Source organism: Oncorhynchus masou, chromosome 24 (assembly GCF_036934945.1).
Source record: "Oncorhynchus masou masou isolate Uvic2021 chromosome 24, UVic_Omas_1.1, whole genome shotgun sequence".
NCBI classification, from domain to species: domain Eukaryota; kingdom Metazoa; phylum Chordata; class Actinopteri; order Salmoniformes; family Salmonidae; genus Oncorhynchus; species Oncorhynchus masou.
In genome coordinates, this window is record NC_088235.1 from 88936259 (window position 1) to 88949018 (window position 12760).

The 12760-nt window shown below is 42.0% G+C and overlaps 2 protein-coding genes across 2 annotated transcripts; both read right to left on the minus strand.

The window, feature by feature from the left end:
• Window positions 1-437: 437 nt before the first annotated feature.
• si:dkey-86e18.1 (uncharacterized protein LOC557342 homolog) lies at window positions 438-5660 on the minus strand. The gene is made up of 5 exons (XM_064935504.1): window positions 5343-5660; window positions 1976-2016; window positions 1799-1873; window positions 1466-1655; window positions 438-1136 (listed from the first exon to the last, which is right to left on the minus strand). Exons 1-5 carry the CDS (start codon window positions 5407-5409, stop codon window positions 628-630), a joined length of 882 nt encoding a protein of 293 aa, XP_064791576.1. The 5' UTR covers window positions 5410-5660; the 3' UTR covers window positions 438-627.
• A 4221-nt stretch (window positions 5661-9881) lies between these two features.
• Window positions 9882-12022, minus strand: LOC135512958 (transcription factor Jun-like). Its single transcript, XM_064935505.1, has one exon. The coding sequence runs from the start codon at window positions 11585-11587 to the stop codon at window positions 10604-10606; it is 984 nt and encodes a 327-aa protein (XP_064791577.1). The 5' UTR covers window positions 11588-12022; the 3' UTR covers window positions 9882-10603.
• Window positions 12023-12760: the final 738 nt, after the last annotated feature.

Consider the following 12760-nt stretch of genomic DNA (forward strand, 5'->3'; position numbering starts at 1 on the left):
GTTATGACTATGGTCATATTACAAAACTAATTGGGAACCTCTCTTCTTAATAGAAGACAACACATATAACATATGAAAGCTGATTGTTTATGTTAGAGGTAAGACAACAAAACTGGTCAGAACTAGACAACAGAGCCAAACCCTGTTAAACTGACCGGTGTTGGAGGAGACTGATTATTCAACAGAGACAGAGCTGCAACCTGAGAGTGCCAGCTAATATGTTACCCTGAAATATAGACATCCTATTCTCGTCATCGCCTCATCTGTTACACTTCTTTCATGTTCTAATCAAACAATCAGAATGGAGTGAATGTCTGTCCCACTAATTATTATTGGTTCTTATATTACTTCTAAAGTAGAATTCAGCACCACAATTTCAGAAAGGTCTGTCTGTCGGGTCACATTTGTTTTCTCAAGAAAAAGAAAAGCCCTTGAAGTATATTGTATAATTTCCCTTTTTATTGTGTATTTACATAATGTACAATAGGAAAAGAAAGAACCTGTGGTTCACAACAGCTGATTGGAGTTCAGGGCAAACTGGACAAGTACTGAAGCATGGGATGTCCATGAATGGCAGATTGAGTTCTGAGTAGTGATCAGGGATCCAGTGTTAATAACAAAGCCATGTCATGCGTCGGCTTCATCGTCTGAGGATGAGTAGCAGCCTAGTCCCAGTACATGCCCTGTGCTCTTTTCATCATTAACAGTGCTATGGGCTCCTCCTGCCCCTTTGCTGTCTCGTCTCTCTCCCCCTGTATTGTCTCTGTCCTGTGCAGCAATGGCCCTTCCCAGTGGGGAGCTGTGGAGGTTGGGTAGCCCAGAGAGCAGCACCCTGGCCAGGCTCTGAGTGTGAGACGACCCTGGTTGTAATGGGCCTCTGGACCCAGCTAGAACCACTGCCAGACGGGTGCGATCAAAGTTCAGGGGCTGGTCCTGATCTGGATTGGTGGACTCTGGGTTGGGATTAGTCAGGTCAACTGGAAATGTGCTGAGGAAAGTCCCTGATTGGTGGAAGTGTACCTTGTTCTCAGAGGCTGAGGTTGCATCACTTCCTGTTCTTTTAACGACCCAGTTACTCTGTGCTCCACCCACAGGCCTGCTCAGATCACATGACTGGAGACCGCGTGGTTTCTTGGCTACAGAGGAGAGAAACCAGGAATTATCTTTAAAAAAAAGGATTTCCTTTCTCTAGACCAGAGTTTCCCAAAACGTTAGTGATGCCTGATATATTTGGGATCAAGGCTAAAAACGGGAACCTGACTGTAAAATAGGTTTGGTATTTTTTATGGGCCACAATGTATTTTACGTTGGTTATGACTATGGTCATATTAAAAAACTAATTGGGAACCTCTCTTCTTAATAGAAGACAACACATATAACATATGAAAGCTGATAGTTTATGTTAGAGGTAAGACAACAAAACTGGTCAGAACTAGACAACAGAGCCAAAACCTGTTAAACTGACCGGTGTTGGGGGAGATGTGTGTATCTGCACTCCTCTTGGTGTATGCTCTAGGTGACCAGGGCTGGTGTTTACAGGTCGGGTCCAGGGCTTGTAGTTTACAGATGAAGCGTTTATACTCTTTCTCCAGCCCCTGGATGCTCAGCTGGAACTCTGCTATCTTCCTCTCAGGGTAGTGAGACAACTGGGACTGCTGAGAGAGGAGAAAAAAACAAAGTGTGCCATACTCACTTCAAAATGAAACTTCAGTGTGGTATCCTTTCTTCACACCCATAAACACGCACAAGTCAATAAACAACAGCATTATTACTGTCTCTCATCACTTCACAAGCCTACCTGCAGATAATACTCGATTTCATTCTTGATGCTTGGGATCCACTTTTTAATGGATGAGGCTGAATTGAGTGTTGACTGTGGAAGAAAAAACATATCAGATCGTAAGTGCAAGTCATATTTATCCCCAATAAAGCATGTGTGAATTACTGTCAATTAGATTAAATGTGTAGAACTCACCAGTTTGGGTCTAGGTTCATGAACATCTTTGATACGGCCCTCTGTTTCAGGGCCCAGAGAAGGAATTACATTTAGCTACACATTACAGTAATGTTCAACACAGGCTTTTATTCAAGCCCTGCATAACACACTGGATTCAACTGATCACCCAGATCTGAATAAGTTGAAAGGTGTTGGGTTCTAGCTTTAAATATACTTATTCACGTTACCATACTAGAACTTATTGATTACTTCACATGTATAAGGAAGGTATAGGTTGGGGTCAATGAAGGATGTATAGGAACGTGGTGTATGGAAAGTCACATTCTGTCAAACATGTTATTGCTGAAGATCAAGGCTCCTAAAAAATGGAAGTAAAAGAAGAACTGTCTGGTTTCCGTCACTGATAAGGTAGGACAGTGGCGGATTAGGGAGGGGAGAGGTATTCGGCCCGAGGTCAGGTCAGACAACCTAACAACAGAGATGCCTAACAACAGAGATGTATTGGCTGTCTAGATGTATAAGGAGTTGACCCCGAATAGTAGGAGGTAATAAATATATGTGCTTGTGTAATCATGCTTAGTCTTTTACAGCAGTATGACCCAGTGGGGTGAACAAACTTGGTTTGAGCTTTTTCTAGTTGTCCGTGAGTTTTTACTGTTTGTTCAGAACCTAACAGCTGTAACAAAAGTCTCTCCACCCAGGATCGATCTGTAGCTAGCTCTGGTCCAAGGCGTTACTTGCAGCTTAAGCCTTCTTCAACGCCCTGCTGTATCTTCACATGTAACTCTTCATATAGCTGACTAAACTCCATGGTGAAGGAAGTGTCTGATGAACTCAACCAACGGAGTTGAGCGGGGACCAGGCTTTGTGGAATTCAGTTCCGACTACATCGATTCGCTCAAGGTCAAATATACACTGCTCAAAAAAATAAAGGGAACACTTAAACAACACAAAGTAACTCCAAGTCAATCACACTTCTGTGAAATCAAACTGTCCACTTAGGAAGCAACACTGATTGACAATAAATTTCACATTTTCAAATAGTAAAAATAAAGAGAAACCCTGGAATGAGTAGGCGTGTCCAAACTTTTGACTGGTAAATATATTTGGACTTTTGACTGTACATATATTTGAATTCCAAAATGAAACAAGGTAACATAAAACATTGCATAACCAACGTACACCAAAACAAAAGCATACAAAAACAATAGAATTATACATTCCCTTTCAGTTCCCTGCTCTTAATTTTTAATTTCTCATATTAATAATTTTCCTTACATGCCTTAGTTAAATTTGACTGTCGCGACAAAATAATTATTCTATACAAGAACGCGACCAGCGTCAAGTTGACACACATTCATATAATTGTTATAGACACTTCTTAGGTTATCTGAAAGATTAGGGGGAAGTGATGGCAAAAGGGGGTCTCATATTGTATAGAAATCTCATTACTTGTTCCTGAATATAGCACTCATTCTCTCCAGTGTTAACACATTAAAGATCTCACAATACCACTGGTTTATTTTTGTTGGCTGGTCTTTTACCCATTGAAGGAGAGTGCATTTGCGGGCCACAAAGATAATTTCACGAAGATTGAGCTGGGCCTGTTCCCGACGACACTGACTACAAATAGCCATGGGGTCCATTCTTATAGGACATACATGGCATTTGGAAATTAGCCAGAACCCTTGACTTTTTCCACATTTTGTTAGGTTACAGCCTCATTCTAAAATGGATTAAATTACACATTTTTCTCAATCTACACACAATACCCCATAATGACAAAGAGAAAACTTTGACATTTGTGCAAATCATATATATATATAAAAATACTGAAATATTACATTTACATAAGTATTCAGACCCTTTACTCAGTACTTTGTTGAAGCACCTTCGGCAGCGATTATAGCCTCCCTTCTTCTTGGGTATGACGCTACAAGCTTGGCACACCTGTATTTGGGGAGTTTTTACCATTCTTCTCTGCAGATACTCTCAAGCTCTGCCAGGTTGAATGGGTAGCGTTGCTGCACAGCTATTTCCAGGTCTCTCCAGAGATCAGGTTAAAGTCCGTGCTCTGGCTGGGCCACTCATGGACATTCAGAGACTTGTCCCAAAGCAACTCCTGCGTTGTCTTGGCTGTATGTATAATGACATTGTCCTGTTGGAAGGTGAACCTTCGCCCCAATCTGAGGTCCTGAGCACTATGGAGCAGGTTTTCATCAAGGATTTCTGTGTACTTTGCTCTGTTCATCTTTTCCTCGATCCTGACAAGTGTCCCAGTTCCTGCCGCTGAAAAACATCCCCACAGCATGATGCTGCCACCACCATGCTTCACCGTAGGGATTGTGCCAGCTTTCCTCCAGATGTAATGCTTGGCATTCAGGCCAAAGAGTTCAATCTTGCTTTCATCAGACAAGATCATTTTGTTTCTCATGGTTTGAGAGCCCTTTAGGTGCCTTTTGGCAAACTCAAAGAGTGGCTTCCGGCTGGCCACTAAACCATAAAGGTTAAGTGCTGCAGAGATGGATGTCCTTCTGGAAGGTTCTCCCATCTCCATAGAGGACCTCTGGAACTCTGTCAGAGTGCATAGTGACCACCTGGTTTTGGTCACCACCCTTCTCCCCCGATTGCTCAGTTTGGCTGGGCGGTGGTTCCAAACTTCTTCCACTGTGTTCTTGGGGACCTTCAATGCTACAGAAATGATTGGGTACCCTTCCCCAGACATGTGCCTAGACACAATCCTGTCGCGGAGCTCTACTATTCCTTCGACCTCATGGCTTGCTTTTTGCTCTGACATGCACTGTCAACTGTGGGACCGTACATAGACAGGGGTGTGCCTTTCAAAATCATGTCCAATCAATTGAATTTACCACAGGTGGACTCCCATCAAGTTTTTTTTTTAAACGTTTTTTGTAAAAAATGTCCGAGTTTCCTAGTTCCTACTAGCAAACTCCCTCAATCTGTCAATGTATGACGTGAAGGGGCATTCCTGCAGATGCCCAAAGGCAGGAATGCTCGAATTGCGGGCTGCAGTGGCACACTATTGATCAAATCGGTGGGAATATAATTTTTGGAGCGATTAATGGAAAGCTGCATGGCGTTGAAAAAGACTCAAATCGAACATATCATTGTGGACCAGATATATAATGTAACTAGCTAGCTTGTTAATAACAGGCTAGCTCGCTGATAGCTAAGGCAGTGGGTGTTCCTAGCTATAGGCTAGTAGCAAGCTTGCCAGAGCGAAATTAACTTGATAGGAAGTCTAACTAGCTAGCTAGATAATACTAACAATGTTTGCTAGCACTGCAAAGAGCCACAATTAACGTGTAGCTAAAAATACAAACGGAATACTTAATTTACTGAAAGACGATTGATTGCCACTTGCCATCTCTTTCTTTTTGAAGCCATAATCTGTTCAATTTCCCCAGTTGTTTCTCCTCGTTTCTAGCCATTTGGGAGAGACACGCTAATTTACCAGCGACATTCTTCTTTGGGTATATTGGCGAACTGACGTTACACACAAAAAAAGTGTATTGTCGTCACCAATTGGGTCGGGGTTAAACAATGAACTAAAGGAAATTAAATTACACTACAGGGAACATAAACTACTAAATATATAAGTATATCTTCCCACTCCTCTGTCATTCGAAACCATTCCAACAACACATCAACAAAATGTCACATAATTGTCTAGCCAAGTCATGTGACACGATGGACGGACTCGTTCCAGGTTGTCTGTGTTCTAGCCGCACTGTGCATCTCAGATGTTAAAATGAACAACCACGAACCAGAGCACTCCCTAGTGGGAGCGGCCATTCTTAGTTGACTTTGTATTTTATTGTTGTTTAAATAAAACAAATGTAACTTTATATATATATATGTATATATTAGTTAAAAAATCGGGAGGCAGCAGTAATAGTAAACTTCATATTCATATTCAACGTATTTGCACGCTAAGGAATTCAGTACTGAAAACGTTAGATGAATTTAAGGTTAATATTGGCTATGAAACCCACCTTGTTATTGAACAATCCACATTTGCCTCTCATAGTGTCTGTGAAATTGAAAAACAAAATAGATGGCTGCTATGCATACTTTTAGTTATTTGCCTTTGAACAAACAAACAACCTGCTTGGAGGACAACGTGCAGTGAACGCTCATTCAAGTGCAACGCAGGATGCGTTGGTCTGTCCCGCGCCAAGATTAGAGAGTGATCTCCACTTCCAGTGAAACACGCATACTTCCTAAAAAGATGGGATGAAACTGGTTATCCAACATAAATACCGGATAACGCCTATAGGCGATGTCATGGTAACGTTGACTATCTAAACTCATGCTCAGAAACACGTCATCGGGTCTAACGTTCGTCTTGCGCCAAACTGCGCATGTGCATGCCGTTAAAATCAAAGCCACTCCATCAAAATATTTTTTTTTTACAAGAATGAAAACGTGTCAGTTTGTCACTTTCACGAGGTTGGAGTAATAACATGTTCAACTACTTAAGACATTGGCTCGGATATTGGTTGTGTCTTTCGATTTCGAGAAAATTAACAACTAAGGAAGAATTGTTCACTTCTCTCACTGACATCTCAAACCCGGCCTGGTCTGCTTTGTCTGTTTCGCAAGCTTTCCCAGAACTGTCACGATGTTGCGCATCTGGGTTTAGAAACTCTAGGGTTTAAAAATGTTTCGACTTGCTAACTAGTTAAACGCAGCACGTGTATAACTACAACAATTTAGCAAATCTGAAATTTACGAGTTTTCTAGTTCTGCCTAGGACATGAACGCGGCATGTGTGCTTATCTGGCGGGGTGACGTAGGTCTTCCGACCGTACTCTGTCATATCATACGGGGTGCGTTCGTAAATTCCCTATCGAATCCGATTTAAGAACACTCGTCTGAGTTTGCCAGAGCATAGAATAACTGATTAATTTATGAACAGGCAACGCCCGTTGAATGTGAGCACATCGGCAAAAAAAACGTAATTCAGTTGTTGCCAACAGCACAGTGACAGGCACCAACGCGCTAGATAACATTAAAAGAGCCAAACCAACTCTGTCATGGGAGTAAAATGGTCCGAATGAGATGTAAACTAAAGCTAGCCAACTTTAGCCAGTTAGCTAGGGTGCTTGACTGCTGTTGTGAGGTCAGAACGCTCAGATCAACCCTACTCCCCTGTCAGAGCGTCCAGTGTGCTCTGAGAGCTACAATTAGAAAATGCTCTGAAATTATGAAAGCCCATAGTGCAGTCTGGCACTCCAGAGTGAATTTACAAACACACCCATGGTCAGGTAAATTCCCCATGTGTTCCAATATGACGTCATATTTCGCCAAATTAGGGTAATCAAATTAGAGCAGACTGATAAAAATCCGTTTGAGAATCTGACCCACTCGAATATTGTGTCAATTATTATGTCTGTTTATCTGATTTAAAATACAGGCTCAATGTTCTTCCATAATACTGTTATTAGTTGTACTTTCTCAATTAGGTCTTATAAGTAGCCTACAGAATAAAACCTGAACAGTAATAATAATTTCTATAGCGCTTTTCATAACAATCTCAAAGCGCTTCAAAAGCAAATAATAAACAAGTAATACTCATCATCATGAGTAGCCTAGCTATAGTTAGATCAACCAATAGAGGCCAAGTCTTTGAGTGCATGCATCTTCCAAAGATGGAGAGGTACAGTTCATGGCTTTATCATAGGAAGGTGGTCAGGGAGATGGTTGATGAAGAGTCTGGTGACAATCATGTAGAGGCCTGAGTCGTGCATCTACTGGACCTCCTTAACAATATGACACCCACTTGAGTGATGCCTCAGCAGCTTTGGGCGCCATAAAGGACACCACACACAGTTCAGACTAGTAGTCAGTCATCCTCTCTATGAGCCCTCTCTCTTAGTACTGCATCTCCCATAGAGCCCCACAGTGGAGGTGTCATAATACCCATAAACCTAGCGGTCAAACAGGGAAATGGTTCCAATCGTTTTTCCACCATTCATTTTTCCCATAGGGAATTTTAGAAACACTTAAAATAAGAGCTGTGTTTCTTGTGTGTTTATCCTGGCGTGATGTTTTGATAACAATGTAAATCTCTCTTGGACAAAGTTACTTTTATCAATATATTTGGCTCTACTTTCTCTCTGATTCGAAAATGCTAATTTCCATCAAACTAGACATCATGCAAAACTACAAATCCTTGCAAGCTCCTGCACGTCATCTCTAGCTGACACCTTTGCTAACAGATATTGTGTCAATATGATATGATTTCAAAAGATCAGGAGCTAGCAGCCAGGTGAAACAAAAAAGCTGGTATAGTATCCAGATCCATCATTTGAACAAAAACAATTAGCCAGCTAAATAGACAAAAGGGTTGATCTGCCAGTCCATCTGCAAATCTGTGGGTCAAAACCACCAGAAATATGCACTAAACTCAATGTCATCAAAAACAAAACAGCTGATAAAAAAAACTCAATTAAAAACACTTACAAATATTTGTACATTTACATGTTACACATTTAAAGGAGCTCTCTGGTTAGGCTGCTTCTAGGCTGACTATGTATTTTTTTTCATGGGATTTTAATCTTAGTTTGACCTACTTTGTAGTTTGTATATTTGTAGTACATTGTGTAGATATTATGTCTTCTAGATACTTCTAGATATTCCTGTTTTTAATTATAGGGAACATTTATTTGTGTAGTGAACAACTACTTGTTTCTTGAACATCAGAATATTTTCCTCTATGAGTACTGTTGTAATATAAACATGATTTTCTTTGTTCTGTATTGTCCTAAGCATTGTCTTCATCAGTAATAAACTACAGCCTTGGCCCTGGAGAAAATACCCTGATTTTTTAAACTGTGCTCATCTCATCAGCAATGTCGCCCTCTTGTGAATATTTCAGAGTCCTACAGGAAATCACAGACTTTCTGCTCATACAGTATATATGTATGTTTTCTTTACTATTTCTGTATTAGCAGGTGCTCATCTGCCATCTAGCTGGATAGTTATTATTAAAACGTTATGATTATGCTCTTGTTTATTACAATTGTATGACTTTGCCCAGTGCCCACCCCTCAATATAACATGTCTAGATACAATGTAACCATAGGCCTATACTCAAATGTTTTGTTTGTAAATATGTTTGTTTACATTAGTTACCACCATGTTTCTTCCTGTCGCGTATTCATCTGGTGTTATTGTTGTTTACAGTGATCCTGCTTGTGATGCTGCGTGAGCAACCCTATAGTCATGTTGACCAGGGCAACAGGAAGTTAAGTTTAGGATACAATATAGGGACAGAACATGTCACCACTCCACACAATTCAGCTGTGCTATGAATTTACTAAACACTTTGGCTGCAATGCATTAAAAATAACTTTAGAAATGATTGAAAACGTATTATGATTGAGTAATTGAAGTTATAATCATGATTTACTTTATAGGTCCCTCAACCATAGTAGTGTGTCAGAAGCATTTGCCTTGGAGGCCTGTGAATGTAGACCACTTCACAACATACAGAGTATATGTGTTCCTTAAACCTTGTTAGATGGTGAGACTCAAGTGGAGCTGAGGTGTTAGGTGGTCCACTCATGTTGCACTCGAATCTACACTAGAGAGATAGAAGGGTCATTGACTGAAACTCAATCACTAACCTCAGGATCAATAAGGCATTCCTGGCCTACATCCCTGCTGTAGAGGTTGAACCTATAACCACAGGTCTAGGACCAGATTACTTAGTCCCACAGCAATGTCTAACTAGTGTGCTGTAGAGAGATAAAAGGGTCATTGACTGTGAAACATCACTAACCTCAGGATCAATAAGGCATTCATGGTACAGATAACTTGCTGCTCTCATAACATGTTGCAACATGTTTCAGTGTACACACACAATACACACCCTTTCACAACACACACAGAGGCATTGTATTCAGTTCACATATGCTTTATTACATTTCTTAAATATTGATTTGTTTCTGAAGTGCTCAGAAAATGAACATACAAAATTATATTGTTTCTTATTACAAATTGTAAATGTAAGTACTCCAATTCGATCTTATATACAACTAATACCAATGAGTGGAACCCCATTAAACAACTTCAGAAAAAAACAAGTAACTAAGCTTTTTTCTAACTTAATTCAATACAATTAAGAATAAACAATACATTGTAACTCAAAAGTTAGGCAGCTTTTGTTAAACGGTTTCATCTGTTTAGACTAGGCTACACGCCTTCTCCTTAAGCGCCAGGAAGTTTTCAAATCTACTGTCTTTGTTTTTTATAATACTGAATCATCACGAAGGTCCATTCATAAAAGCACAGCTTGGTCAACGCCAACAAATGGCCAGTCAATAAAAACAACACGAAACAAAACATCCGTTTGTCCTGTTTGTTGCTGTTTCTTTTCCTTCACACGCTCTGCTCTGTCCGTAGCCCCAACTCCTGTGCGCAACGGTGGCGCGCGAAGCACCCGGTTAGAGGCAGCCAGCCAGTCACGGTTCCCTCCCACCATTCTCGTGCTGTTACTGTCCCATTCTACCTGTCACAATGCCACGGAGCCACGGAACAGCCATCCAGTCACTTATAAACGATCTGTCCTTTTCGTTCAAACTCTTTCTCTATTTTTCCCCAAGTGTCCTCTCCTCTTCAGAAGGTCTGGAGCTGCTGCGTCAGCATGAGTTGACAGCCGCTGTTAACATGGTTCATCACCTTCTGTTTGAGCTGGGCTACCTGTTCCCTCAGCATGTTGGCTGTGGAAGCCAGGTCGGAGTTCTGAGTCTTCAGGTTCTTCACCTTGTCCTCCAACCGGGAGATGCGCTCTAGCTTCCGCTTCCTGCACTTGGAAGCGGCGACGCGGTTCCTCATGCGCTTCCTCTCGGCTTTGATCCTCTCCTGATTCTCCATGTCGATGGGAGAGAGTGGAGGGGTCTCCCCGAGCATCTCAGGTACTGTCTGGGGCTCCTCTTTCAGGGCTGTGAGCCTGGGGTGGGGATGAGACTGCTGCCCATAGATGGGGAGCTGAGGCGGGGCAGAGGGGAAGCTCATAGCCGGCACTGAGGTGGTGTAACCCGGGGCTGAGTTGGTGGTGACAGCCGGGGTGAAAGTGTTCAAGTTTTCGTAGACAGGTGACTCAGAGCGCATGGCTACGTTGTTATAAACAGTGCTCCCAGCCACGGAGCAAACAGGTGGGAGTGTGGTCGAGTTGTTGATTCTTGTCTGCCCGGTGGAGGTGACTGGGACCCCAGGTGCGTTGGGCAAGACGTGTTGATGATGGAGCTCCGCCAGAGCTCTAACGAACCCCTCGGCAAAGCCCTCCTGCTCATCAGTCACGTTCCTCGGACAGAGGAACTGCGTTGGGGTAGGTGTGGTGGTGATCAGGCCGTTGCTGGACTGAATGATGAGTCGCTCCAACTCTGGGGAGGCAAGTTTGAGGAGCTGCACATCCGGAGAGGTGAGGATATCGCTGGCTTTAGCCTGGAGGTGAGGTTTGAGTGTGACGGTTGGGTCTGCCAGGTTCAGTGTCATGCTGTGTTTCAGAGATTTGGGGTTGTATCCGTAGCCCGCGTTCTGATGCTGGGAGAAAGCGTTATGCGAGTCGTCGTAGAAAGTAGTTTCCATCTTGGTAGACATAGAGTATAAACCAAACACTCAGTTTGAAATGTCTCTCGTAGGCTAATCAAACAGAAGATATGTGTGTTTCGGTTACCGCTCTCTCGTTCTTTCCGTTGTAAAACTCGGAGAAAAGTGTCATACTGTGTCAGACAATGCTTTCAACCTCCGAAGCCGAGCCAAGAGTCTGGAATAAAATCGTATCCCGTACACACACTTCTAACTTGTAAGCGCACTCCTTGTCTCGAGAAAAATTATTCTGTTCAGCTTCACTGATAGTCTGACTCAGAACGCTGTATAAATTCTTCAAACTCGTTCTTTCGCTTCTGTCCACAGTCTTCGAATGAGACGCGGTAAGTGCTATAAGTTCTTATAGTTCAACAGCATTCCTACTCAAAGCGCGCTTTTCTAGCTCTCTGTGTGTATACTGACTCTTCCAGCGTGGAGGCAAAGCTTATCTGCAGCCACTGCCTCTCTAAAAATTACACATGATGTCACCTCTGGAGTCTTCCATTGGCTGCAGGCGTTTTCGGGGCGTTCCCTGTTGCCAGATAAGGCGCGTTGCCTAGACGACCAACCAGAAGATTCTCGGTCTCGCGTTGGCTGATGGGATGAGGTAATGCAAGTGAAGGGGCGCGGTGCATTGTGGAATGACGTGTGGTTTTTGAATATCTGGTTACCCGCGGCTTAGCGCTCACAGAGAGTAGTAGCGGGATAGACAGTGTGTATTTGGAAAATTCCCTTGATATGTACAGTTCATAGACGTATGTTATCCAATACATAGGTCTATGCTGCATTATGTATTATTCAACAGAAAATATACTCCCCATACGTTTTTATAGAGATTGAAATTATTTTCTGCCAGACAGACTTCCTCTGCCTCCAGAAACTTTGCATGATCAGCCCTGAGGTAATGTGTTACTGTTTTATTATCCATGATGCAAATAATGATGTGTTTGAATAATTGTCTTGATGAATGTCGTTGTTTGATTGAATGAATATTAGACTAACATTTGCTTATGAAGTTATACAGGACATCAGTTATTAGACGTTTTATCTGTATCTGTGTGTCTGTTTGAGGACGTTGAGAGAAATTATATCCATTCACTACTGTGTTTATCTATTGGCCCAGGGCAGGCCTTTATTTAACCAGGATAGTCCATTCAGCAATAAGCACCACTGTTTTTTTAGGAG